Below are 27,325 nucleotides of genomic sequence, written 5' to 3' on the forward strand. Positions count from 1 at the left end.
TGGAACTCACCCAACTCGTCCAACTAGAGCAGCCCTGCTCCCATCCCCCCCACCCCCTCCCACAAGAAGAAAAACAAGTGAAGACAGCCTAGGGGGCTTGTGGGAAAACATCAGACACACTAACATTCAGATCACAGGGACCGCAGGAAAGGAGATAGAAAGAAGCAGAAAACCTATTTGAAGAAACAATGGCTAAAAGCTTCCTAACCTGTGAGAGGAAATGGAAATCTAATTCCAGAAAGCCCAGAGTGTAAAAATAAGCCCTAAGGAGACATTATAGTTAAGCACATAATTAAAATGTCAAAAGTCGAAGACAAGGAGAGAATTTCAAAAGGAACACGAGAAAAACAACTTGTTAGGTACAGGGAACCCCCGTAAGACTATAAGCAAATTTTTTCAGCAGAATGGGTAGGCTAGAAGAGAGAAGCATAGTATATTTGAAATGCTGAAAGGAAAAAAAACAAACTTTCCACCAAAAGCTATTCTACCCAGAAAAGTTATCATTCAGAATTGAAGGAGAGAGAGAGTTTTTCAGACAAGCAAATGTCAAAGGAGTTCATCACTACTAAACTGGCCTTACAAGAAATGTGAAAGGGACTTTTTTTAAGCTGAAGAGAAAGGGCACTAATGAGTAACAAGAAGCCATCAACCTCAATGGAACGGTAAACATACAGAGTATGTAGTGGGTTAATCACTTACAACGCTAGTATGAAGGTGAGAATGCAAATGTGGCAAAGTTAACTGTGATTACAGTAATTAAGGGTACACAAGATAGAAGGATACAAAATGTGACATTAAAATCATAAAACATGGCGAAAGGGGTAAGACTAAAAATTTTGAGCTTTAGAATAGCTCAAATTTCGAACAAACTATTTTAGATTGATAAAAAACTTGACTGTTAGGGATATACTCTATAATATGATAGCTTCATAGTAACCAGAAAGCAAAAATATAGTCACAAAAAATAAAAGAATATACGTATACCATTTAAGAAAGCCATCAAATCAGAAAGGAAGAGGGCAGGAGCAGAAAAAGGAACAGAGGAACTACCAAAGTCAGAAAACATTAGCAAATGGCAATAGGTACATACCTACCAATGTATCTTTAAATGTAAATAGACTAAATTTGCAATTCAAAAGACAAAATAGTTGAATGGAATAGTTGAATAATGAATTAAAAAAAAAAACATGTATACACTGCCTACAAGAGACTCCCTTCTAGATGGAAGAATACACAAACTGAAAACAAAAAGATGGAAAAAGATATTTCATACAAGTGGATCCTAAAAGAAACTGGAGGTAGCTATACTTATATGACAGTCTTTGTTAAAAAGGTGTAATTTATCTGGTATAAGAGACTAAGAAGTAATGATAAATGGTTCAGTCCACAAGAGGGTATAACGTTTATAAATTTTTATGCTCCCCTATAGGAGCACTTAAATATATAAAGTCAACTATTAACACACCTAACAGGAGAAATAGACAGCAATACAAAAATAGCAGGGGGCTTTAACTTCTTACTCATATCAATGGATAGATCATCCACACAGAGAATCAGTAAAGAAACATCAGGCTTAAACAGTATGTAAGACCTGATGAATTTGACATTCCATCCAATAGCAACAGAACACACATTCTTCTTAGGTGAACATGGAACCTCCTAGGACAGATCACGTGATAGGCCACAAAACAAATCTTAAGATTTAGGGACATTGACAGGTCTTGGCACATCCTTATAGACTGAAATCATATCAAGCATCATCTCTGACCATAAGAGTATAAAGTTAGAAATCAAATTCAAGAAGAAAACTGGAGAATTTGCAAACATGTATAGATTATACATTATACCAAACAATCAACGGGTCAAAGGAGAAATATCTTGAGACAAATGAAGATGGGAATATTACATACAAAAACTTGTAGGGTACAGCAAAAACACTTCTAAGAGGGAAGCTCATAGTGATAAGTGACTACCTCAAGAAACAAGAAAAGTCTCAACCTAACTTTATATTTCTTTCAAGAAATATAAAAAGAAGGATAAATGAAGGTCAAAATTAGTAGGAGGGAGAAAAATTACAAAAATTAGGGCAGAAATAGAGAGAGATTAAAAATCCATAGAAAAGACAGCCTCAGAATGGGAGAAAATAATAGCAAATGAAGCAACTGACAAAGAATTAATCTCAAAAATATACAAACAGCTCATGCAGCTCAATTCCAGAAAAATGACCCAATCAAAAAATGGGCCAAAGAACTAAACAGATATTTCTCCAAAGAAGACATACAGATGGCTAACAAACACATGAAAAGATGCTCAACATCACTCATTATCAGAAAAATGCAAATCAAAATCCCAATGAGGTACCATCTCACGCTGGTCAGAATGGCTGCTATCAAAAAGTCTACAAACAATAAATGCTGGAGAGGGTGTGGAGAAAAGGGAACCCTCTTATACTGTTGGTGGGAATGCAAACTAGTACAACCACTATGGAGAACAGTGTGGAGATTCCTTAAAAAACTGGAAATAGAACTGCCATACAACCTAGCAATCCCACTGCTGGGCATACACACTGAGGAAACCAAAATTGAAAGAGACACATGTACCCCAATGTTCATTACAGTACTGTTTACAATAGCTAGGACGTGGAAGCAACCTAGATGTCCATTGGCAGACGAATGGATAAGAAAGCTGTGGTACATATACACAATGGAATATTACTCTGCTATTAAAAAGGATGCATTTGAACCAGATCTAATGAGGTGGATGAAACTGGAGCCTATTATACTGAGTGAAGTAAGTCAGAAAGAAAAACACCAATACAGCATATTAATGCATATATATGGAATTTAGAAAGATGGTAATGATGACCCTATATGCAAGACAGCAAAAGAGACACAGATGTAAAGAACAGACTTTTGAACTTTGTGGGAGAATGCAAAAGTGGGATGATTTGAGAGAAAAGCATTGAAACATGTATATTACCATATGTGAAACAGATTGTCAGTCCAGGTTCTATGCATGAGGCAGGGTGCCCAGGGCCAGTGCACTGGGATGACCCTGAGGGATGGGATAGGGAGGGAGGTGAGAGGAGGGTTCAGGATGGGGAACACATGTATACCCATGGCTGATTGATGTCAATGTATGGCAAAAACCACTACAATATTGTAAAATAATTAGCCTCCAATTAAAACAAATAAATTAATTTTTTTAAAGCCATAGAAAAGATCAATGAAACCAACAGTTGCTTCTTTGAAATTATGAACAAAACTGACAAGCCTTCACCAGACAAAGGAGCCATAGACACTACTCTGAACAATTATACACCAATAAATTAGACAACCTAGAAGAAATGGATAAATTGCTAGAAATATACAACCTATCCAAACTGAATCATGATGAAATAGAAAATCTGAACAGACCAATAAAAGTTAGAAGATTGAGTCAGTAATCAAAAATCACCCTACAAGCAAAAATCCAGGACCAGACAGCTTCACTTATGAATTCTTCGAAGCATTCAAAGAAGAATTAATATCAATCCATCTTAAACTTCTCCAAAAAATACAAGAGGAGGGAACTTCTTTAAACTCATTTAATGAGGCCAGCATTGCCCTGAAACTAAAAACCAGACCCTCATCAGCACTCCATGAATAGTATGAAGAGGTAAAGAGATATGACACTGAAAGATGAACTCCCCAGGTTAGTAGGTATCCAATATGCTACTGGAGAAGAGTGGAGAAATAGCTCCAGAAGGAACAAAGAGACTGAGCCGGAGTGGAAACAACGTACAGTTGTGGATGTATCTGGTGCTGAAAGTAAAGTCTGATGCAGTAAAGAACAATATGGCATAGGAACCTGGAATATTAGGTCCATGAATCAAGATAAATTGGAAGCAGTCAAACATGAGATGGCAAGAGTGAACATCGGCATTTTAGTAATCAGTGAACTACAATGGATGGGAATGGTTGAATTTAATTCAGATGACCACTATGTCACTACTGTGGGCAAGAATCCCTTAGAAGAAATGGAGTAGCCCTCATAGTCAACAGAAGAGTCTGAAATGCAGTACTTGCATACAATCTCTAAAACAACAGAATGATCTCAGTTTGTTTCCAAGGCAAACCAACATCACAGTAATCCAAGTCTATGTTCCAACCAATAATGACAAAGAAGCTGAATGGTTTTATGACGACCTACAAGATCTTCTAGAACTAACACCAAAAAAAAAAAAAAAGATGTCCTTTTCATCATAGGGGACTGGAATCCAAAAGTAGGAAGTCAAGAGATACAGGAGTAACAGGCAGATTGGGCCTTGGTGTACAAAATGAAGCAAGGCAAAGACTAGTAGGTTTTGCCAAGAGAACGCACTGGTCATAGCAAACACCCTCTTTCCAGCAACACAAGAGATGACTCTACACATGGACATCACCAGATGGTCAATACCCAAATCAGATTGATTATATTCTTTGCAGCTGAAAATGGAGAAGCTCTATACAGTGAGCAAATACAAGACCAGGAGCTGACTGTGGCTCACATCATGACTCCTTATTGCCAAATTCAGACTTAATTGAATAAAGCAGGAAAAACCACTAGGCCGTTCAGGTATGACCTAAATCAAATCACTTACAATTATAAGGGAGTGACAAATAGATTCAAGGGATTAGATCTGATAGAGTGCCTGAAGAACTAAAGACAGAAGTTTGTAACGTTGTATAGGAGGTGGTGGTCAAAACCGTCCCCAAGAAGAAGAATTGCAAAAAAGCAAAAGGGGTTGTCTGAGGAGGCCTTACAAATAGCTCAGAAAAGAAGAGAAGCAAAAGGCAAAGGAGAAAAGGAAATATATATCCATCTGAATGCAGAGTTTGAAGAATGGCAATGAGGGATAAGAAAGCCTTCCTCAGTGATCAATGCAAAGAAATAGAGGAAACAATAGAATGGGAAAGACTAGAGATCGCTTCAAGAAAATTAGAGATACCAAGGAAACATTTCATGCAAAGATGGGCACAATAAAGGACAGAAATGGTATGGACCTAACAGAAGCAGATGATACTAAGAAGAGGTGGTAAGAATACACAGAACAACTATACAAAAAAAATCTTAATGATCTGAATAACCTTGATGGTGTGATCACTCACCTAGAGCCAGACATCCTGGAGTGCGAAGTCAAGTGGGCCTTAGGAAGCATCACTATGAACAAAGCTAGTGGAGGTGATGGAATTCCAGTTGAGCTGTTTCAAATCCTAAAATATGATGGTGTGAAAGTGCTACACGCAATATGCCAGCACATTTAGAAAACTCAGTAGTGGCCACAGGACTGGAAAAGGCCAGTTTTTATTCCAATCCCAAAAAAGGGCAATGCCAAAGAATGTTCACAGTACCACACAATTGTTCTCATTTCACATGCTAGCCAGATTATGCTCAAAATTCTTCAAGCTAGGCTTCAACATGAACTGGAAACTTCCAGATGTATAAGCCAGATTTAGAAAAGGCACAGGAACCAGAGATCAAATTGTCAACATCCTTTGGATCATAGAAAATCATGAGAATTCCAGAAATTCCAGAAAAGTTCTGCTTCATTTACTACACTAAAGCCTTTGTGTGGATCACAACAAATTGTAGAAAATTCTTTAAGAGATGGAATACCTCTTAAAGAGATGGTCTGGAATACCAGACCACCTGTGAAACCTGTATGCAGGTCAAGAAGCAACAGTTAGAATCGGACATGGAATAATGGACTAGTTCAAAATTGGGAAAGGAGTAATGTAAAGGCTGTATGTTGTCATCCTGCTTATTTAACGTATATGCTGAGTATATTATGCGAAGTGCCAGGCTGGATGAAGCGCAAGCTGGAATCAAGATTGCTGGGAGAAATATCAATAACAGATATGCAGATGACACCACTCTTATGGCAGAAAGTAAAGAGGAACTAAAGAATTTCTTGATGAAAGTGAAAGAGGAGAGTGAAAAAGCTGACTTAAAACTTAACACTCAAAAAACAAAGATCATGGCATCCGGCTCCATCACTTTGTGGCAAATAGATGGGAAACAGTGGAAACAGTGATATTCTTTATTTTCTTGGGCTCTAAAATCAATGTGGATGGTGACTGCAGACACAAAATTAAGATGCTTGCTCCTTGGAAGAAAAGCTGACAAACCTAGACAGCCTGTTAAATAGCAGAGACATTACTTTGCCGACAAAGGTTTGTCTACTCAAAACTATGGTTTTTCCAGTAGTCATGTACAGATCTGAGAACTGGACCATAAGGAAGGGTGAGTGCTGAAGAATTGATGTTTTTGAGCAGTGGTGTTGGAAAAGATTGCTGAGAGTCCCTTGGACTATAAGAGGATCAAACCAGTCAATCCTAAAGAGAATCAACCCTAAATATTCATTGGAAGGACTGATGCTAAAGCTGAAACTCCAATATTTTGGCCACATGATGCAAAGAGGCAACTCATTGCAAAAGACCTTGGTGCTGGGAAAGATTGAAGGCAGGAGGAGAAGGGGATGACAGAGGACCAGATGGTTGGCTGGTATCACTGACTCAATGGACATGAATTTGAACAAACTCTGGGAGATAGTGAAGGACAGGGAAACATGGTGTGTTGCAGTTCATGGGGTTGCAAAGACTCAGACACAACTGAGCGACTGATCAATAGCAACAAAAAAACAGACAAGGATGACACAAAAAAGAAAATTACAGACCCATATTCTTGATGAACATGGAAGCAAAAATCCTCAAAAAACTATTAGCAAACCAAATTCAACAGTATTACAGTAAAAGGATCAAGTGAGATTTAGTACAGAGATGCAATGATGGTTCAATATCCACAAAGCAATCAATGTAATACATTAAAGAGAAGGATACATACCATGATCATCTTAATAGAAAGAGAAAAAGCATTTGGCAAAATTCAACATCTGTTTGTGATAAAAATTCTCAACAAAGTGTACGTAGATGGAAACTACCTTAACATAATAAAGGTCATAGATGACAAGTCCACAACTAACATTATACTCTGAAAAAAGCCAAAAGCTTTTCCCCTAACATCAAGATCAAGACAAGGATGCTCACTCTTGCCATTCCTATTCAACATCATATTATAAGCCTTTGCAGGAATAATTAGGCAAGAATAAAAAGGCATCCAGACTGGAAGGAAAGAAGTAAAACCGTCAGTTTTTGCAGATGACATACTATTTATAGAAAATCCTAAAGACTCCACCAAAAAAATCCATTAGCACTAATAAATTCATCAAATTTGAAGAATACAAAATCAACATACTTTGTATTTCTATAGATTAATAACAAACTATCAGAAAGAGAAATTAAGAAAACAGTTACACCAAAAAGAATAAAATACCCCAAAATAAATTTAATGAAAGAGATGAAAGACCTATACACTGAAAACTGTAAGACATTGATGAAAGAATTGAAGATGACAAAAGTGAATTGAAAGATAACCCGTGCTCATGGATTGAAAGAATCAATATTGTTAAAATGTCCATATTATTTAAAGAAATCTACAGATTCACTACCAACTCTATCAGAATTCCAATGGTACTTTTCACAGAAACAGAATAAATAATTCTAAAATGTGTATGAAATCACAAAAGACTCCAAATAGCCAAGGCACTCTTTAGAACTAAAAATCTGGAGGCATCAATGATTTAAAATTATGTTACAAAATTACAGCAATCAACAGAGTAGTTTTCCATAAAAACAGATACACAGGTCAGTGGAAAAGAATAGCCCGGAGGTAAACTGATGCATATATGGTCAATTAATTTACAACAAAGGAGCCAGGAATATACAGTGAGGAAAAGATAGTCTCTTCAAAAAATGTGACAGTCACATGCAAAAGAATGAAACTGGACCACTACTTTATTCCATACACAAAAATTAACTCAAAATGGATAAAAGACTTGACAGAAGGCCTGAAACCAGAAAACTCCTAGAAGAAAACATAGGTGGTAAATTCCTTGTCATTGACTTTGGGATGACTATTTTTAAAACAAAGAAGTGGGACTACATTAAATCCAGACACTTCTGCACAGCAAAGAAGTCCTTCAATTAAATGAGAAGGCAACTTGCTGAATGGGAGAAAATATCTGCAAATCATATTTCTGATAAAGGTTTAATATCCAAAACATATAAGGAACTCATATAACTCAATAGAAAAAAAAGCAATTTAAAAAGGGACAGAGGATCTTGATAGACAGTTCTTTTGAAGAAGACATACAAATGGCAAAGAGGTACATGATAAAAAGAAAGATACTCAACATCACTAATCATCCGAGAAATGCCACAGTGAACCATCACTTCATGCCTGTTAGGATGGCTATTATCAGAAGGACAAGAAGCAAGTGTTGGTGAGGACGTGGAGAAAAGGAAACCTTTGTGGGCTGCTGGTGGCAATGTAAATTGGTGCAGCCACTTTAAAAAACAGTATGGAGGGGTCTGAAAACATTAAAAATAGAATCAGCAATTCCACTTCTAGGTATCTATCTAAAGAAAATGAAAACATTAATTGGAAATGATATATGCACCTCCATGTTCATTACAGCATTATTTATAACAGCCAAGATATGGAGACACCCTAAGTGTCCATCAAAGGCTAAAGTGATAAAGAAGATGTGGTATGTATGCTGTGTGTGTATATATGCACATAAGTGGCAGATGTGCATATATACACATGCACACACATATATACACATACACATACATAGAAGAATATTAATCAATAAAAAAGGATAAAGTGTTGCCATTCGTGGCAACACTTATGGACCTTAAGACATCATGCTAGGTAAGTAAGATATGTCAGACAGAGAAAGACAAATACCATACAGTCTCACTTACATGTGGAACTGAAACAAAACCAAAGAGCAAAATAGATACAGAGAACAGATTGGTGGTTGCCACAGTTAAGGGGTGGGTGAAATAATGAAGGGAATCAAAAGGTACAAGCTTCAAGTTATAAAACTAGTAAGTCATGGAGATTTTAATATACAGCATGATGACTATAGTTAATATGGTACTGCATATTCAAAAGTTGAATAGATCTTAGAAGTTTTCATCAGAAAAAAATGTTTTTGGTAACTGTATAGTGAAGGATATTAGTTAGGCTTATTGTGATCATTTTGAAATGTATACAAATATCAAATTATGTTGTACTCCTGAAACTAATATTTTATGAATTATACTTCCATTAAAAATTCAGCATTCAATGCAGGAATTAAGCTCCCTGACTTCAGACTATACTGCAAAGCTACAGCAATCAAAATAGAATGGTGCTGCATTAAAACAAAAATACAGATCAATGGAACAGGATAGAAAGCCTCCAAATAAATATACACACCTACAGTCAACTAATCTATAACAAAGGATGCAAACTATATAATGGAGAAAAGACAGTCTCCTCAGTAAGTGGTGCTAGGAAAACTGGACAGCTACAAGAAAATTACTAGAGGAAAACATAGGCAGAACACTCTGACATAAATTGCAGCAATATCTTTTTGGATGCACCTTCGAGAGTAATGGGCTTCCCTGGTGGTTCAGCTGATAAAGAATTTGCTTACCATGTGAGAGACCTGGGTTCAGTCCCTGGGTTGTGAAGATCCCCTGGAGGAGGGATCAGCTACCCACTCCAGTATTCTGGCCTGGAGAGTTCCACGGACTGTATAGTCCATGGAGTTGCAAAGAGTCTGACACGACTGAGCAACTTTCACTGTCTGTCACTGTCTAGAGTAATGGAAATAAAAATAAATGGGACCTAATTAAACTTAAAATCTTTCTGACAGCAAAGGAAACCATAAACAAAATGAAATAACAACCTACAGAATGGGGGAAAATATCTGCAAATGATGCAATTGACAGGGGGTTAGTCTCCAAAATATACAAACAGCTCATACAGCTCAATATCGAAAAAACAAACCACCGAATCAAAAAACTGGACAGGAGATCTAAATAGATATTTCTCCAATGAAGACATACCGAATGGCTAAAAGCACATGAAAGGATGAGCAACATCACTAATTATTAGAGAAATGGAAATCAAAACTACAATGAGGGGGCTTCCCTGGTGGCACAGTGGATAAGAATCTGCCTGCCAATGCAGGAGACACAAATTCAATCCCTGATCCAAGAAGCTCCCACATGCCACAGAGCAACAAGCCGGTGCACCACAACTGTTGAGCCTGTGCCCTACAGCCCGCAAGCCGCAACTGCAGAGGCTTTGTGCCACAACTGCTGAAGCCTGCAAGCCCTAGAGCCCGTGCTCCACAACAAGAGAAGCCACTGCAATGAGAAGCCTGTACACCACAACCAGAGAGCAGCCCCTGCTTGCCGCAACCAGAGAAAAGCCCACTCAGCAACGAAGACCCAGCACAGCCAAAAAAAACTACAATGAGGTATCACATCACAGTGGTCAGCATGGCCATCATCAAAAAGTCTACAAATAATAAATGCTGGAGAAGGAGAAAAATGACGCCTCCTACCCTGTTGGTGGGAATGTGATTTGATGCAGCCACTGTGGAGAACAGTATGGAGGTTCCTTGAAAAATTAAAAACAGAGCTTCCATATGATCCTGCAATCCCACTCTTGGGCATATATCTGAGAAAACCATAGGTGGAAAAGACATGCATCTCAGTGTCCACTGAAGCACTATTTACAATAGCCAAGATCTGGAAGCCTAAATGTCTATTGACAGAGGAATGGAAAAGAAGATGTGGTGTATTTATATAGTAAATACTACTCAGCCCTAAAAAGAATGAAATAATGCCATTTGTAGCAATGTAGATGGACCTAAAGTGTATCATACTAAATGAAGTATGTCAAATATATGATATTGCTTATATGTGAAATATAAAAAAAATGGTACAGGGGAACTTATATGCAAAATAGAAATAGACCCACAGATATAGAAAACAAACTTATGGTTACCAAAGGGGAAAGGAGCGAGAGGGAAGGATACATTAGATATTTGATATCAACATAAACTATATATAAAATAGATAACCAACAACCTACTGTGTAGCACAGGGAACTATACTCAATATTTTGTAATAACCTATAAAGGAAAATAATCTGAAAAAATGTATACCTGAATCACTTTGCTGTACATCTGAAACTAACACAACATTGTAAATCAACTCTACATGCATTAAAAAAAATTTAGCATCCAAAACTCTACTCTGGACATGCTAGATGAGTATTTGCATTTTTTTCTTTTTTTTAAAATTAATTTATTTTTTATTGAAGGATAATAACTTTACAGAATTTTGTTGTTTTTGGTCAAACCTCAATGAGTATTTGCATTTTTAATAAGACTCACAAGTGATTCACATTAAAGCTAGAGACATTTTGCCTAGAGGGGTTTAGAAGAAAGAAGGGGGTGAGAGTATCTGAGAGGAAGGAATGAGGCAAAGGCCTATTTTTCTGTCTTTTAGGAAAAATAATCAGTGAGCATGATCAATGTGCACGTATATGCCCTTGAGTGACCTCTGTGATACAGTGCAGAAACATCTCCCATGTGTAGCCAGATCTGTTCCCAATTGTAGTTTCACAAACTGCGAATAAGCCTTGCGGGCCTACCAGCAGAACTGCCTTGGGTGGAATGAGAGGTATCAGAAGGGGCTTTTCCAGGTAAGAGAAAGATGATATCCCCCAGCTGTGGGAGCAAGCGGGAAGCTCATGCCTCTTTGATTATGAACTACATGTATTAGGTCACTGAAAATAAGGGGGGTTGGTAGAGGCCCCCCAAAGGAGCCTCTGGCTGAGTGTGTTGATTTGCTAGCATGGAGCATTATCCCTGAGCTCACCTGGGACACAAATAGCTTTTCAGTTGCAAAGAAATTTTGTGGCCACATTTCCTCCAAATAACATTTCATCTTCATTAGAGATGGCCACAGTGTATTAACTTAACAGGAAGTTCCAAGTGACTGTTTTCCAAAGAACACACCTAAGGGTGGGGATGAAGGAAAACAAATACACTGACGTGTAGATACCAGTTCCAATGAGTTCAAGTTGTTAACTGCCTCCAAACATTTGATCATGCTTATTCATACAGTTACACAAAGAATTAAGAGCCATGTGGTTGCTTTGGGATGTCCTTGCAGGCCAAGCGTAATGGTATGTTTCAGATACTGACCATTCAGAAACTATACCTGACCAATCAGAATGGTCATCCTACCAGTTAGCACTGGCCTTTGACAAACCACAACAGTTGTTCCTGCATAGCTGGTAGGTACCAGCTGATTATCTGTCTTTGCAGGCAGCTCTTAGAGGTCTCCAGGGCTTCCCTGGTGGCTCAGAGGTAAGGAATCCACCTGCCAATGCAGGAGACATGGGTTGAATCCCTACGTCGGGAAGTCCTCCTGGTGAATGAAACGGCAATCCACTCCAGAATTCTTGCCTGGGAAATCCCATGAACAGAGGAGCCTGGTGGGCTACAATCCATGAGGTCACAAAAGAATCAGAGATGACTGAGTGACCAAACAACAAGAGCAGTGTCTGCAGTACGAGTCATTCTGAACACAGACTTGATGAGAAACAGAGCGTATACAATTGTGTCATTTCCTTCAAGTGGCACACCAGACTTTTGTTGGGGGGGGGGGAGGTGGGGCTGCTAACAACATTCTAAAACATAGAAGGGGTCAGATGAGTAGGACAACTACACTTTGTCTAAACAGAGGCCCTATCTACCTGCACTGGGGAAAACCTAGGCTCTAATTACAAATGGGAGTTCCTGACTTGTCCTCGGTCTCACCTGGCCCAGAAATGATGACAGCGGTGAAGTCACTGTCAGCACCCCACAGCCCTGGGCTGCATCTCTCATGGCCTGGTGCGTGTCACGATTTGTCTTGGTCTTTCTTTTTAAGTTATAACTAAATATAAAATTTCCTCTCCAAATGGAGAGTCAATGTGATTTCTCCCTCTATCCAGCTGAGCCCCCATTTCTGCTCTGCTGAGCTAACCTGGAACTTTTTTGGTTAACCTCCAGCAAAGAATTAAGAAAGGAGTTGCTGGTACCAGCGAGACTTCAACTCTTCCTGGTTTGGAACAATGGACTTCACAGCAGAATCACTTCAGTGGCTTCTAAAATATGTCCATGCTTATATCCCACTCCTGAACAACTGACTGAGAATCACTAGAGAAATTTCTTTAAGACCAATGTCCAGCAAAGACACCACCAAAAAAGAAAATTGCAGGCCAATATCTGATGAATATAGATATGCAAAAATTCTCAACAAAATATTAGCAAACCGAATCCAACAACACATAAAAAATATCATGCACCGTGACCAAGTGGGATTCATCCCAAGTTCACAAGTATAGTTTAGCATACACAAACCAATCAATGTGATACACAACATAAGCGAAAGACAAAAGACACGTGGATCGTCTCAATAGGTGCAGAAAGGGCATCTGGCAAAATTCAACATCCATTCATGATAAATCTCACCAAAGGGAGTACAGAGGGAACATACCTCAAGAGAATACAAGCTATTTATGACAAATCTACAGCCAATATAACAGTGGTAAAAAGTCGAAAGACTTCCCACTAAAATCTGGAACAAGGATGCCCACTCTCACCTCTTCTATTCAACATAGTACTGGAAGTCCTAACCACAGCTGTCAGACAAGAAAGAGAAATAAAAAGTATCCAGATTAGAAGAGAAGAAGTAAAATTGTCTTTATATGCACATGATATGATACTGTATACAGAAAAGTATCTACACAAATTATCTACAAAAGACTCTACACAAAAGCTATTAGAACTGATAAATAAATTCAGCAAGGCAACAGGATACAAGATTAACATACTGAAAATGTTGCATTTCTTTATACCAACAACAAAATATCAGAAAGGGAATGTAAAACAGTACCTTTTAAAATCACAACCTCCAAATAAAGTATTTAGGAATAAACTTCACCAAGGATGTGAAAGACTTATACTCTGAGACCTATAAAACATTAATAAAGTAAACTGAAGATGATTCAAAGAAATGGAAAGATAACCCATGCTCTTGGATTGGAAGAATTAATATTGTTAAAATGGCATATTACCCAAAGCAATCTACAGATTTAGTGAGATCTGTATCAAATAACTCATAGTATTTTTCACAGAACTAGGACAGATAATCCTAAAATTTATATGGGACTGTCAGAATCGCCAAAGCAATCCTGAAGAAAAAGCACAAAGCAGGAGGCATAACCCTTCCCGACTTCAGACAATACTACAAAGCTACAGTAATCAAAACAGCATGGTACTGGAATAAAAATAGATATATAGATCAATGGAATAGATTACAGAGCCCAGAAATAAACCCACACACCTATGGTCAATTAATCTTCAACAAAGAATCCAAGAATATACAATGAGAAAAAGATAGTCTCTTCAGCAAATGGTATTGGGAAAGTTGGACAGCTACATGTAAATCAGTGAAGTTAGAACACACCCCCTCATCATAGAAAAAATAAATTCAAAATGACTTGTGAAGTCACTCAGTTGTGTCTGACTCTGTGACCCCATGCACTGTAGCCTACCAGGCTCCTCTGTCCATGGGATTTTTCCAGGCAAGAGTACTGGAGTCAGGTGCCATTTCCTTCTCCAGGGATCTTCCTGACCCAGGGGTTGAGCCCGGGTCTCCTGTATTGCATGCAGACGCTTTACTGTCTGAGCTACCAGTTCAGTTCAGTGGCTCAGTCATGTCCAACTCTTTGTGACCCCACAGACTACAGCACGCCAGGCTTCCCTGTCCATCACCAACACCCAGAGCTTACTCAAACTCATGTCCATCACATCAGTGATACCATCCAACTATCTCATCCTCTGTTGTCCCCTTCTCCTCCTGCCTTCAATCTTTCCCAGCATCAGGGTCTTTTCCAATGAGTCAGTTCTTCACATCAGATGGCCAAACTATTGGAGTTTCTGCTTTAGCATCAGTCCTTCCAATGAATATTCAGGACTGAATTCCTTTAGGATTGACTGGTTGGATCTCCTTGCAGTTCAAGTGACTCTCCACCAAGAGTCTTCTCCAACACCACAGTTCAAAAGCATCAATTCTTTGGCACTCAGCTTTCTTTATAGTCCAACTCTTACATCCATACATGACTACTGGAAAAACCATCGCTTTGACTAGATGGACCTTTGTTGGCAAAGTAATGTCTCTGCTTTTTAATATACTGTCTAGGTTGGTCATAGCTTTTCTTCCAAGGAGCAAGCATGGCTGAGCCACCAGGGAAGCCCTGAAGACTTATAAGACATGAAACCATAAAACTCCTAGAAGAGAATGCAGGCAAAACATTCTCTGATATAAATTGTACAAATGTTTTCTTACTCTCAAGGCATTAGAAATAGAAACAAAAATAAACAAATGGGACCTAATCAAACTTACAAGCTTTTACACAGCAAAAGAAATGATAAACAAAATGAAAAGATACCTACAGAATGGGAGAATATATTTGCAAATAATACAACCGATAGGGATTAATCTCCAAAATATACAAACAGCTCATACAACAACAAAAAACAAATAACCAATCCAAAGATTGGCAGAAGACCTAAATAGACATTTCTCTAAAGGAATACAGATTGCCAATGAAAATACATGAAAAGATGCTCAATATCACTAAATATAAGAGAAATGCAAATCAAAACTACAATAAGGTACCACCTCACACTAGTCAGAATGGTCACCATGAAAAAGTCTACAAGTAAGAAACACCGGAGAGGGTGTGGAGAAAAGGGAACCGTCCTTGCAGTCACTATGGAAAGCAGTATAGAGGTTCTTCAGAAAACTAAAAATAGGATTACTATATGATCTAGAAATCCCATTCCTAGGTACATATCTGGAGAAAACCATAATTCAGAAAGATACAGTCACCCCAATGTTCAGTGCGACACTGCTTACAATAACCAGGACATGGAAGCAACCTAAGTGTCCACCAGCAGATGAATGGATAAAGAAGATGTCGCACATACATACAATGGAATAGTACTCAGCTATAAAAAAGAATGAAATAATGCCATTTGCAGTGACACGGATGGATCTAGAGATTTTCATACCGAGGGAAGTCAGTCAGACAGAAAAAGACATATTATATTGTTTATTTGTGGAATTTTAAAGAATGGTACAGATAAACTTGTCTGTAGACCAGAAATGGAGTCACAGATGTGGAGAACAAACTTGTGGTAACCAAGGGGAAAAGGGGGAGAAGGATAGATTGCGAGATTGGGATTGACGTATACACACTACTATATATAAAACATCAATAGATAACTAATAAGAACGTACTGTATAGCATAGGGAGCTCCACGCAAAATCATGTAATGACCTCTAAGGGAAAAGACTAAGAAAGAAAGGACGTATGTATATGTGCAGCTGATTCACTTTCCTGTATAGCAGACAGCGGCACAACATTGTAAATCTAATATACTCCAGTAAAAGGTAGTTAAAAAGACCCGCAAAGTACATGCACCCCTATGTTTACAGCAGCACTCTTCAGAATAGCCACACATGGAGATAATCTAAATATACCCTATAGATGAACGGGTAGAGAAGGTGTGGTATGTAGATGCAATAGAATACTACTCAGCCACAAAAAGAGCAAAATAATGCCATTTGCAGCAATATGAATGCAGCTAGAGGTTATCATACCAAGTGAAGTAAGTCAAAAAGGAAAGACAAATATCACATGATATCACTTATATGTGGAATCTAAAAAATGATACAAATGAACTTATTTACAAAACAGAAACAGACTCATAAGACCTGAAAAATAAACTTATGGTTTACCAAAGGGGAAGTTTTGAGCATTACTTTACTAGTGTGCAAGGAGATCCAACCAGTCCATTCTAAAGGAGATCAGTCCTGGGTGTTCTTTGGAAGGAATGATGCTAAAGCTGAAACTCCAGTACTTTGGCCACCTCATGCGAAAAGCTGACTCATTGGAAAAGACTCTGATGCTGGGAGGGATTAGGGGCAGGAGGAGAAGGGGACGACCGAGGAGGAGATGGCTGGATGGCATCACGGACTCGATGGACGTGAGTTTGAGTGAACTCCGGGAGTTGGTGATGGACAGGGAGGCCTGGCGTGCTTCAATTCATGGGGTCACAAAGAGTCGGACATGACGTGAGTGACTGAACTGAACCAAAGGGGAAAGAGGGGGTTGGGATATAGTCGGAATTAAAAGATACAGAGGACGGTGGAGGCTGATGGGCTGCCGTCTATGGGGTCGCACAGAGTCGGACACGACTGAAGCGACTTAGCAGCAGCAGCAGCAGCAGCAGTGTATATATAGTAGATAAGCAAGGACCTACTGTATAGCACAGGGTAATCTACTCAATATTTTGCAATAACCCATAATAGAAAAGAGTCTGAAAAAGAATATACAGGCACAACTGAATCACTTTGCTATACACTAGAAACTCCGCAAATCAACTAAAAACAAAGCTGTCTTACCTGGCTCCAGCTGGAGAAGGCCCACTCCACACACAACTGCTGGTTACAGGCCTGGGTGTCGACTGGCCGCTTGGCAAGCTGCGTGCACACATCACTGGGCACAGGAGTGGAGATCCCTGAGGCTTTCAGCTTCTGGCAGGTCACCCGGCGGGTCTGGACGCCTCCCCCACAGCTCCGGGTACAGGCAGACCAGGAGGTCACCATCCACCTGGGAAGAGGAAGAAGGATTAGTGCAAAGGGTCAAGCCTTGAGCAGAGGAGCAATGCCAAATACTCTCAGAAAAGGAGCCCCACAGCATCCTCCTGTTCTTACCACACAGCAGCTAATTGTGGGGCCGTGTCTCTTTTCACAGAATGTACCTGGGGCGGTAGGCTAAAAATGCCACCCCCACCCCTCCCAGATATCTACATGAAATCATCCCTGGAACCTGTGAATGTTACCTTATTTGGACAAAGAGTGTTTCCAGATATAGTTAAAGATCTTGAGATGAGCTTGTCCTGCATTATCTGGTTAGGCATTAAATACCATCACGTGTTCTTGTAAGAGGAAGGCAGAGGGAGATCTGACATGGCAGAGGAGGGGACAGTGTGACCACAAAGGCAGAGGTTGGAGTGCTGTGGCCACAAGCCAAGGGATGCCTGGAGCCACCAGAAGCTACAAGGACTCAGGAACTGATTCTCTCCTGGAGTCTTTGGAGGGAGTGTGCAGCCCTGTCGACATCTTGATTTTGGACCTCTGGCCTCCATAATTAGAAGAGAATAAAAATCTATCATTTTAAGCAACCGTGTTTGTGGTAATTTGCTATGGCAGCTACAGGAAATAAATACCCTTTGGAAACTGATTAAAAAGGCACACTGTGAAAGATCAGTTGCTTTATCTTAATATTGGCCCCCAAAGCTGTGAGCTTGCAGATAAAACCCTCAGCGGAGGCAGTCCTTTAACCAGTTATACCAGTTCTGATTCTTCCTAAAGTCATTCAGGTGTGGGGCAGAGAAGGGCCTGTTTCCCAGGGAAGATCAGATCCAAACCTGGGTCGCCTCCTGACCCCAGAGGCAGTCTGGGTCTCAGTTAAGCCAAGTTTTGTCTGCTAGTACTCACTGTTTTTCCTACCTCGCCTTAACCCACGTCTCATTTGATTTGTTTAATCCCCCAGAAGCCTACGAAGTTCCTTCCAGCTTTCTGGAGCAATTTCCCACCTCCATGAGTCACAGTCCATAGGTCTTATACCTCTCAGAGGGTGGTTTATGTGGTGACAGTAGTAGTTCTCAGGATGTTAGGTTCCAGCTGCAATTTGGATCCTCAGAAGTGAGACTGACCAGGACTGTGACAAATAGCTTTCCTCATAAAGCCAAGCTATAAGTTGGGAAACACTCTTAAGTCCTTGGACTGTATACAGATATGGAGGGGTTCTTTTTGGATGTTACCCTGTGCTAATTCTCAAAGAGGAGGGGGAAGGAGGTGTAGTTTGTGGAAAAGATTTGGTTCTTTCCAGCCATTTCATTCAACCTAGAAAAAACATTTTTTGACTTTATTGCTTTGTGGAAGGGGGCGGGGGAATGATCTAAATGAAGTGGCTGACACAGCTACCTGGGTCAAAGTGTGACTTCACAGTGCGATTCAAAAAGACAACTGGGGCCACACCTGTTTGTGTGCAGAGGAGGGGGCTGACATGCCCAGGAAGCTTGGTGGGAAAACCAGTCAAAGATGAGCCTGTGGCCACTTTCTAGTTCAATGGTGCCACATCTGGCTTTCAGGAGAGGTAAGTAGTAGGAAGAGGGAGCAAATTTCTCCTGAAGCTGGATCTGTGACTTATTTAGTTTGGTGGAACTTCCCTGCTCTGTTCGCCTTGGAGAGAGATGACTGTGTGCAGATTTCTAACCCACAGGAGCAGAGCCACTTAGGAAGCAGGCAGAAGGTGTTTTAAAGCCCCTGAGGGTGCTGAAACCCAAGCAGACCCGGCCATTATTTCATCTGCAGAAGTAAATGAGGCTGATTGACTCTATCACCACAGCAAATCAAAATGTCCCTGGCATGTCCATGACCTCTTCTTCATTTCACACAGCTTGGCAAAGGCAGTCTTCCAGCCTCTCGTATCCCTGGCGAATGTCAGGCCTGCCTTTCAATCAACTTTTATTTCCAAATATACATTTCAGCAATTTTTCAGGAGCTGGGGTGGGGGCTTTAAGAAAGGAGAGGTACGGGCTATGTTACAGTTCAGGAAGGGTATAAAAGGACATTAATCATTCCCGTGGAAACCTTCCCGTCAGCAAGTCAAACTGCTGATATTAATGAGTGTGTTTCATATTTCATTGAGGCTCTCCTGGTTTCAGCTGCTCCTTATGATTCAGCTGGCAAAACACAAAGTGGTTGCCTAAGGAGTGAGTGAACGTCCCACAGATAGGCAGTAAAAGGGTGTTTCAGGGCTCTGCCAAGTCTCCCCAGGCTCAGGGCACCATGTAGGTGCCAACTCCAAGCCCATCCATTATTCCTTTAGCTGCTGCCTGACATGGTGAGGGGGAAGGGCACTGCTCAGTGGGACTCATGGCTGCTCAAAGCTCAAGGAAGATGGAAGAGGCAGAGACTGTGGGTATTGTTCTGGGTTATATAAGGAGCCCAAGTGCAGAGAATGTGCAGTTGGCCCCTGAACAGCACAGGTATGAACCACACGGCTCCGCTTGTGCTCAGATTTCTTTCACTAAATGCCTATTAGAGTACTACACCATCTATAGTTGGAGCAGCAACTATACAGTTATGGATGGATTTTTGACTGCTCAAGGTCACCGTCCCTAACCTCTGTGTAGCTCAAGGGTCAACTGTAAACCCAAAGTTGAAGCAACTATGGGAAATGAAAATTTATTTCAACTTTAACAAGAGGCAAGCCGTTGTAGAAGAGAGGATAAGATTTCCTCAGCTAAAATGGAGTACTGATGAGCAAAGGTATATAGTTAGAAGAAAGGGGAGGGGTTGGGCTATAGACTGGTGATCAGTATCCCCTAAGCACTTCAACCACAACATGGTTTTTTTCCCTCTTAAATCCAGCCTTCTTGCTGCAGGATGAGAACTCTCCCTTGTCAGGGCCTGGGATATTCCCAGCCCCTAAACTGACCTTTTCAGGCCCTTGGGAAGCCCAGGCAGCTTTAGGTGACTGAGTGGTGAGGGGACAAACAACTGAGGAAGGAGGCTTGTCCTGGGGGATGTTTTCTGTGCAGTGGGGTGTCTGGTGGGCTGTGGCCGACAGATCGCGTGGCTCCTCGGCCATCAGGCTCTCTCACTGGCACTCAGTGTCTCTCGCTCTCACAGTACTTAACAAGGGCTGGCCATGAGCCTGGCTGCAAGTCCAGGCCCATCCTGGGGAGGGGCTGGTGCACTCACCGGGAAGGACAGTCTCTCCGGTTGCAGGGGATAGGCTGCACAGCAGGGCGCACCTTCCCCGCGCAGTGAGTGGGGTCCACCTCCGTGTTGTTCAGGAGACACCGCAGGCGGGGCTGCTGAACCCCCCTGTTGCCACAGGAGGCTGAGCAGGTCACCGGTCTGTCCACAGACCACCAGTAATCTGTCACAGGAGGAGAATCAGAGGTGACAAGAAGGTAGCATCAATGCTCATGCTGTTCCTTCTGAGCAGGGTGGGGTGGGGCAGGGAGGGGATGAGGTGCTGTTATGACTGAGGCTGTGCCCCGTGATGCTTCCTGTGGTACAGTGGTGAAGAACCCACCTGCCAATGAAGGCGATGCAGGTTTGATCCCTGGATCAGGAAGATCTCCTGAAGAAGGAAATGGCAACCCACTCTAACATTCTTGCCTGGGAAATCCCATGGAGAGAGGAGCCTGATGGGCTACATCCATTGGGTTGCAAAGAGTTGGACACATGACTTAGTGACTGAAAAAAAGTGCCCCTCAGTGGGCTCCATTCCCAGCAGGTCTAGGCAAGTCACATGGTCTCCAAGGGCCTGAGCTGGCTCATCCATAAAGTGAGTACAGTTCCCTTATCTCATCACGCTACTGGAGAACAGGATATAAAGAAAGTACAGGGCCTAGCCCTGGCCTTCCCAGGTGGTGCCAATGGTAAAGAACCTGCCTGCCAATGCAGGAGACATAAGGGATGTGAGTTCGATCCCTTGGTCAGGAAGATCCTCTGAAGAAGGGCATGGCAACCCACTCCATTCTTGCTTGGAGAATCCCATGGACAGAGGAAGCTGGTGGGCTACAGTCCACGGGGTCGCAAAGTGTTGGACATGACTGAGCAACTGAGCATGTGTGGAGCACTGAGTCCAGCCCAGGACCTGGCGCCCAGAACGTCATCAGCGGCTGTAGCGCTCACAGTTTAAAACCTACTTCCTAAAGTGCTTTTGTTCCCCCTGTTGGTTTTCCAGAAGGTGACTTTATTTTTCAACAAAGAGATATACAAGCGGTACTCAACAATGATATTTAAAAGTCCATATTGGAGCTGGACTTTGTATATGTTACAGAAAAATAGCCTATTAAAAGAACATTCATTTATGGAGACTATGACATCAGTCAGAAAGGCCATTTCTTTGGACTTTCTATTGGGGGGTCTGAGACTCACTGGTAGGAGAACTGTTAAAAATAACTGTGGGCTGGTAAATTTTGAGTGCTTATTTGTCAATTGTGTTTTACAAAACTTGCAGATGGACACTGCCTTCTGGTTTTCAGCAGAGACTGGCTGGCTGACAAGAAAAGGCAACACTGACTTTCCTATCTGGAAGGCCAAATGGTGGTGGAGGGCGTTTCAGCGGAAAACCTACGGACTCAGAAAAATATCCACCCTTATGTGCTATTCTGGAACGAACTCTGTCGCTTCCCACGGAAGCCTCCATTTTAGGATATGTGCAGCAGAATTTTGCTTTCCTTATAAGTGTTACATACAGGCCACAGGTAGAACCAGCCTCACGTAGTTTCTATAACAAGGCCAGTTTGGGCTCCTTTCCCACTCTGCTGGGCTCATTCGCTACCCTTTCTTGGGGCAGCGAATGCAGGCCCCATCCAAAGGCTCTTGGACCCGCACGTGTCCCTGGCAGGTGAATGCGTGAGCCACACAGACTCCTTAGTCTACTCACAGACAGACCACAGGGCAGGGGCCAGGCAAGCACGCGACATGTGACTGTAGCTGAAGGCTTCTGCATGACCCACTGGTCCTGGTGCCAGCCCCAGTCTCCAAGGCAGGGGACAGAAACCACATGGTTCACCTCGAGAGGAAATTTTAAACCAGTCCAACAGAGAAAACTTCTATTTCCCTAACAGGTGAGTGTGTGTGTTCTTTAGTGGTTAGGCCAGCATAAAGGAAACATCTGCTCTCCTATGTGGATCTCCTTGGTCCTGAGCAGCAGTAACATGATGAGCAGAAGGGCACACCTATGAAAGCAGCACTGACTTTTCCAGGTTCTGCTGAGATGCAGATAAGTGGCTTTTCTGAAGAGAGCCTCATGGTAATGGCAACAGGGTTGGGTTTCCATTTTCACACTCTTAAGAACTACCAGGGATCAGAAATCACTTTGTTCTCTTAGAGAATTAGATTCCCAAGTAGACTCTCTTTTTTAAGAAGCAACCCTGGCACCCAGGTCCTGAAGGGTTTCTTACCTTGGATCACTAAAAAGGCCTTCTGCATGAGCATTCCTGCCTCATTCTGAGCAAGGCAGCTGAAGTCCCCGTGAGATCCACCACTAAGATTTGCAACCTGGAGAATCTGTCCAGCTGCCAAGATATGATACATCAGTCCTGTGACATTGGCCACTGGCTGGTCACCGTGGAACCAGGTAATATTGGGAGTAGGGTCGCCTTTGACAGGGCAGCCTAGGAGGAGAGGAGAGGAGGGGTAAGCCATGGATACAGCCAAAAAGGACACGTTCCTGATGAGCTGCTTGACGATGCCCATGGATTTTGAGGCCATACATTCAGTGTTGCTTCCCTATGACATTCCCAAGCAAATAGGAGATATTTCTGTTCTCTGGGATACTGGGAAAGTGACTTTTATTCATTCAACTCAAGGAAAAAATCCTGGGGAACATGAAGTACCTATTTTAACCTATGTCCCTGTACTAATTAAAAAAAAATGAAGCAATTAAGATTTACTCATTGAATGTGATTTCACAGATTAATTAGTTCCTATGCCATTTTTAAAAATTGTAGGATAACTGCTTTACAATATTGTGTTGGCCTCTGACATAAATCAACATGAATTAGCCACAGGTTTACATATGTCCCCTCCCTCCTGGGCCCGCCTCCCATCTCCCACCCCTCTAGGTTGTCACAGAGCACTGGGTTGAGCTCCCTGTGTCACAAAACAAATTCCCACTGGCTATCTGTTTTCCATATGGTAACATATGTTCAATGCTCCTCTCTCCATTCATCCCGCCCTCTTCTTTCCCCACTGTGTCCACAAGTCTGTTTGCTATGTCTGCATCTCCATTGCTGCCCTGCAAAAAGGTTCATCCTATCTTTCTAGATTCTGTACACCTGTTAATATACAATATTTGTCTTTCTCTTTTTGACTTACTTCACTTTGTATAATAGGCTGTTATACTGAAAGAAGTCACTTCTTCAAATGCAATGTTTTGGGGAAAAAACCCATGTACTGATGTATGTAGTGATAATTAAGAAGCAAACTTTAATTGGTAAATATCTAATGTCTGCCTCCATTTTACTCTTTATGTGATTTTCAAGCCCCAAATTTTCAACAAAGACTAGAAAAACAATTTTAAACACTGATCTCATTTCTCTGTAAGTCAAGAACTTTGGCCTTTTGACAGCTCTTCTGACAACTAAGCCTGCACTGGACATGTAAAATGTCATACTTATTACATAGTCATTTAACTTACTGTGTTACATTAAAATTCTGAAATAAAACTGAGATATGATGTCTATTTAGCAGCATAAAATTAGTGAAATAAACTGCAACTGTGAGAGAAAACTCATTACCTCTAAATTTGTACTTGCTGAATTTGCTGTTGTGACTCCAGAAATTTAGCTTCCAGAGAAAAATTATTTGAAAATCTCAAAATGCAAGATAAATCATTCAAAATAAAGATAGTAGAGGTTTTTTACTCAGTTCAGTTGCTCAGTTATGTCTGGCTCTTTGCGACCCTATGGACTGCACAGTTCAATTAAAAAATATGTATTTGGTGCATAGTGTTCTGGGGACAGTTAAGTAAGTAATGACTATCTTCTTTTTTTCAAGGAGATCTCAACTGGTATGGGATGCCAAAAAGCACACCAATAAAGCTGAGATGTAGGCAGAAGATGGGATCAGTGAGACACACAGATGGTCACCTGCATGGATGTGTGTGCTTGCGGATCTGTATGGAGAACGGATCTCCTAACGCTGACTTGTGCTGTGTTCTGGGGGCGGCACTGTTAGGATTTTTATAAGATGGCAGCGTTAACACAGGAAAGGTCTTTAAAGAGATGATCTAGTTTACTGCCAGAGGCCCAGAGATATTAAGAAATGTTAACAGACCGTTCCAAGATCAAAGCCAGACCTTCTATCTGACTCATCGCCTTCTGTTCTTTCCTCTATAGCTACTACTTGTCTGGCGGGGCACCGACAATTTATTCGGTTGGCCAAGTTTGTCTGAGTGTTTGGCCAACTCAGTACTTAGGCACTTTGATACCTCCTTTCGTTGTCTGCTTACTCCCTTTATTCCCTTGCCTTTTTACATTTTCACTGTGGTTGTGTAGGTTGAAGTAGCAGCAACAGACTGCTGCTGCAGAAGGCCCCTGGAAAAACAACGCTAAAATTGACCCTCAGAAGTTCAGTCTGGAATATCATTACAGGACCCAATTTTTCAATCCTCCCTATGTGGACTCACTCTGCAGTGTAATTTTGCAGGGTGAACTATACTTCCCCTCCTCCTGACTTCAGTTTTGGCCATGTGACTACTCTGGCTGATAAAATGGCTACTAACAGCCAGTCCATTCTGAAGGAGATCAGCCCTGGGATTTCTTTGGAAGGAATGATGCTAAAGCTGAAACTCCAGTACTTTGGCCCCCTCATGCGAAGAGTTGACTCATTGGAAAAGACTCTGATGCTGGGAGGGATTTGGGGCAGGAGGAGAAGGGGACGACAGAGGATGAGATGACTGGATGGCATCATTGACTCGATGGACATGAGTTTGAGTGAACTCCGGGAGTTGGTGATGGACAGGGAGGCTTGGCGTGCTGCAATTCATGGGGTCACAAATAGTCAGACACGACTGAGCGACTGAACTAAAACTAAAAACTAAAACAAACACTAGAAATGAAAAATCTGAAAAGAAAATTAAGACAATTCCAGGATTTCCCTGGTGGTCCAGTAGTTAAGAATATGCCTGCTAATGCAGGGGACACAGGTTCAATCCATGGTCTGAGAGGATTTCACATGCTGCAGGGAAGCTAATACCCTGCACCACAACTAAACTGAGCCCATGCCCCTAGAGGACATGCTCTGCAACAAGGGAAACCACAATGAGGAGCCTGCACACTGCAACTAGAGAGTAGAGAGTAGCTAGAGAGTACTCGAGTAGCTACTAGAGAGTTCCTTCTGCTTGCCATAACCTAAAGAAAGCCCATGTGCAGCTACAAAGATGCAGAGCAGCCAAAATAAAAAATAGCATTTTAAAAAGAAAACAATTCCATTTATACAACTATCAAAAACAATAAAATATTTAAGAATAAACTAAACCAAGTAGGCAAAAGACGTGTATGCTGAAAATTACAAAACATTGCTAAAATAAAGAAAAACATGAATGAAGGGATACAAGAGAGTGAAAACGTGACTAACACAAATGAAGAAAATATTTACAAATCAGATCTGATAAGAGATTAATATATAAAGATATAGAAAGAATTCCTACAACTCAACAAAAAACACTAACCAAATTTAAAAATGAGCAAAACACTTGGATATTTTTCAAAGATAGGCAAATGTTAATAAGTACGTGAAAAGATGCTCAGCATCACTAATTGCTATAGAAACACAAATCAAAACCACAATGATATACCACTTTATGACCATTAGGATGGCTATTGTTTAAAAATGAGAAAAAAAATTAACTAGAGTTGATGAAGATGTGGGAAAATTATAATGCTTGTGTATTGCTGGTGGAAATGTAAAATGGTGCAGCCACTGTGGAAAACAATATCAAATTTCATAAAAAAAATTTAGAATTACTCAGCAGTTATTCTACTTCTCTACTCATCTCACACGCTAGTAAAGCAATGCTCAAAATTCTCCAAGCCAGGCTTCAGCCATATGTGAACCGTGAACTTCCAGATGTTCAAGCTGGTTTTAAAAAAGGCAGAGGAACCAGAGATCAAATTGCCAACATCTGCTGGATCATTGAAAAAGCAAGAGAGTTCCAGAAAAACATCTATTTCTGCTTTGTTGACTATGCCAAAGCCTTTGACTGTGTGGATCACAATAAACTGTGGAAAATTCTGAAAGAGATGGGAATACCAGACCACCTGACCTGCCTCTTGAGAAATCTGTATGCAGGTCAGGAAGCAGCAGTTAGAACTGGACATGGAACAACAGAGTGGCTCCAAATAGGAAAAGGAGTACTTCAAGGCTGTATATTGTCACCCTGCTTATTTAACTTCTATGCAGAGTACATCATGAGAAACGCTGTGCTGGAAGAAGCACAAGCTGGAATCAAGATTGCCAGGAGAAATATCAATAACCTCAGATATGCAGAAGACACCACCCTTATGGCAGAAAGCGAAGAGGAACTAAAAAGCCTCTTGATGAAAGTGAAAGAGGAGGATGAAAAAGTTGGCTTAAAGCTCAATATATACTGGGATGACCCAGAGGGATGGTATGAGGAAGGAGGTGGGAGGGGGGTTCAGGATGGGGAACACGTGTACACTCATGGCACATTC

At 41.0% G+C, this 27,325-nt stretch overlaps 1 protein-coding gene across 1 annotated transcript in view; it reads right to left on the bottom strand.

Annotated features, from left to right (window-relative positions):
• The window catches only part of ADAMTSL1 (ADAMTS like 1), a 444,282-nt gene that overhangs the window by 19,954 nt on the left and 397,003 nt on the right, over positions 1–27,325 (bottom strand). Inside the window, exons 24-26 of the mRNA XM_068973576.1 lie at positions 23,051–23,263; positions 20,829–21,009; positions 17,457–17,664 (exon numbers count right to left, since the gene is read on the bottom strand). Of these exons, the coding sequence (XP_068829677.1) occupies positions 17,457–17,664; positions 20,829–21,009; positions 23,051–23,263 (602 nt within the window). The remainder of the gene's footprint in view (positions 1–17,456; positions 17,665–20,828; positions 21,010–23,050; positions 23,264–27,325) is intronic.

Source organism: Capricornis sumatraensis, chromosome 6, assembly GCF_032405125.1.
Source record: "Capricornis sumatraensis isolate serow.1 chromosome 6, serow.2, whole genome shotgun sequence".
Classification (NCBI taxonomy): Eukaryota; Metazoa; Chordata; class Mammalia; order Artiodactyla; family Bovidae; genus Capricornis; species Capricornis sumatraensis.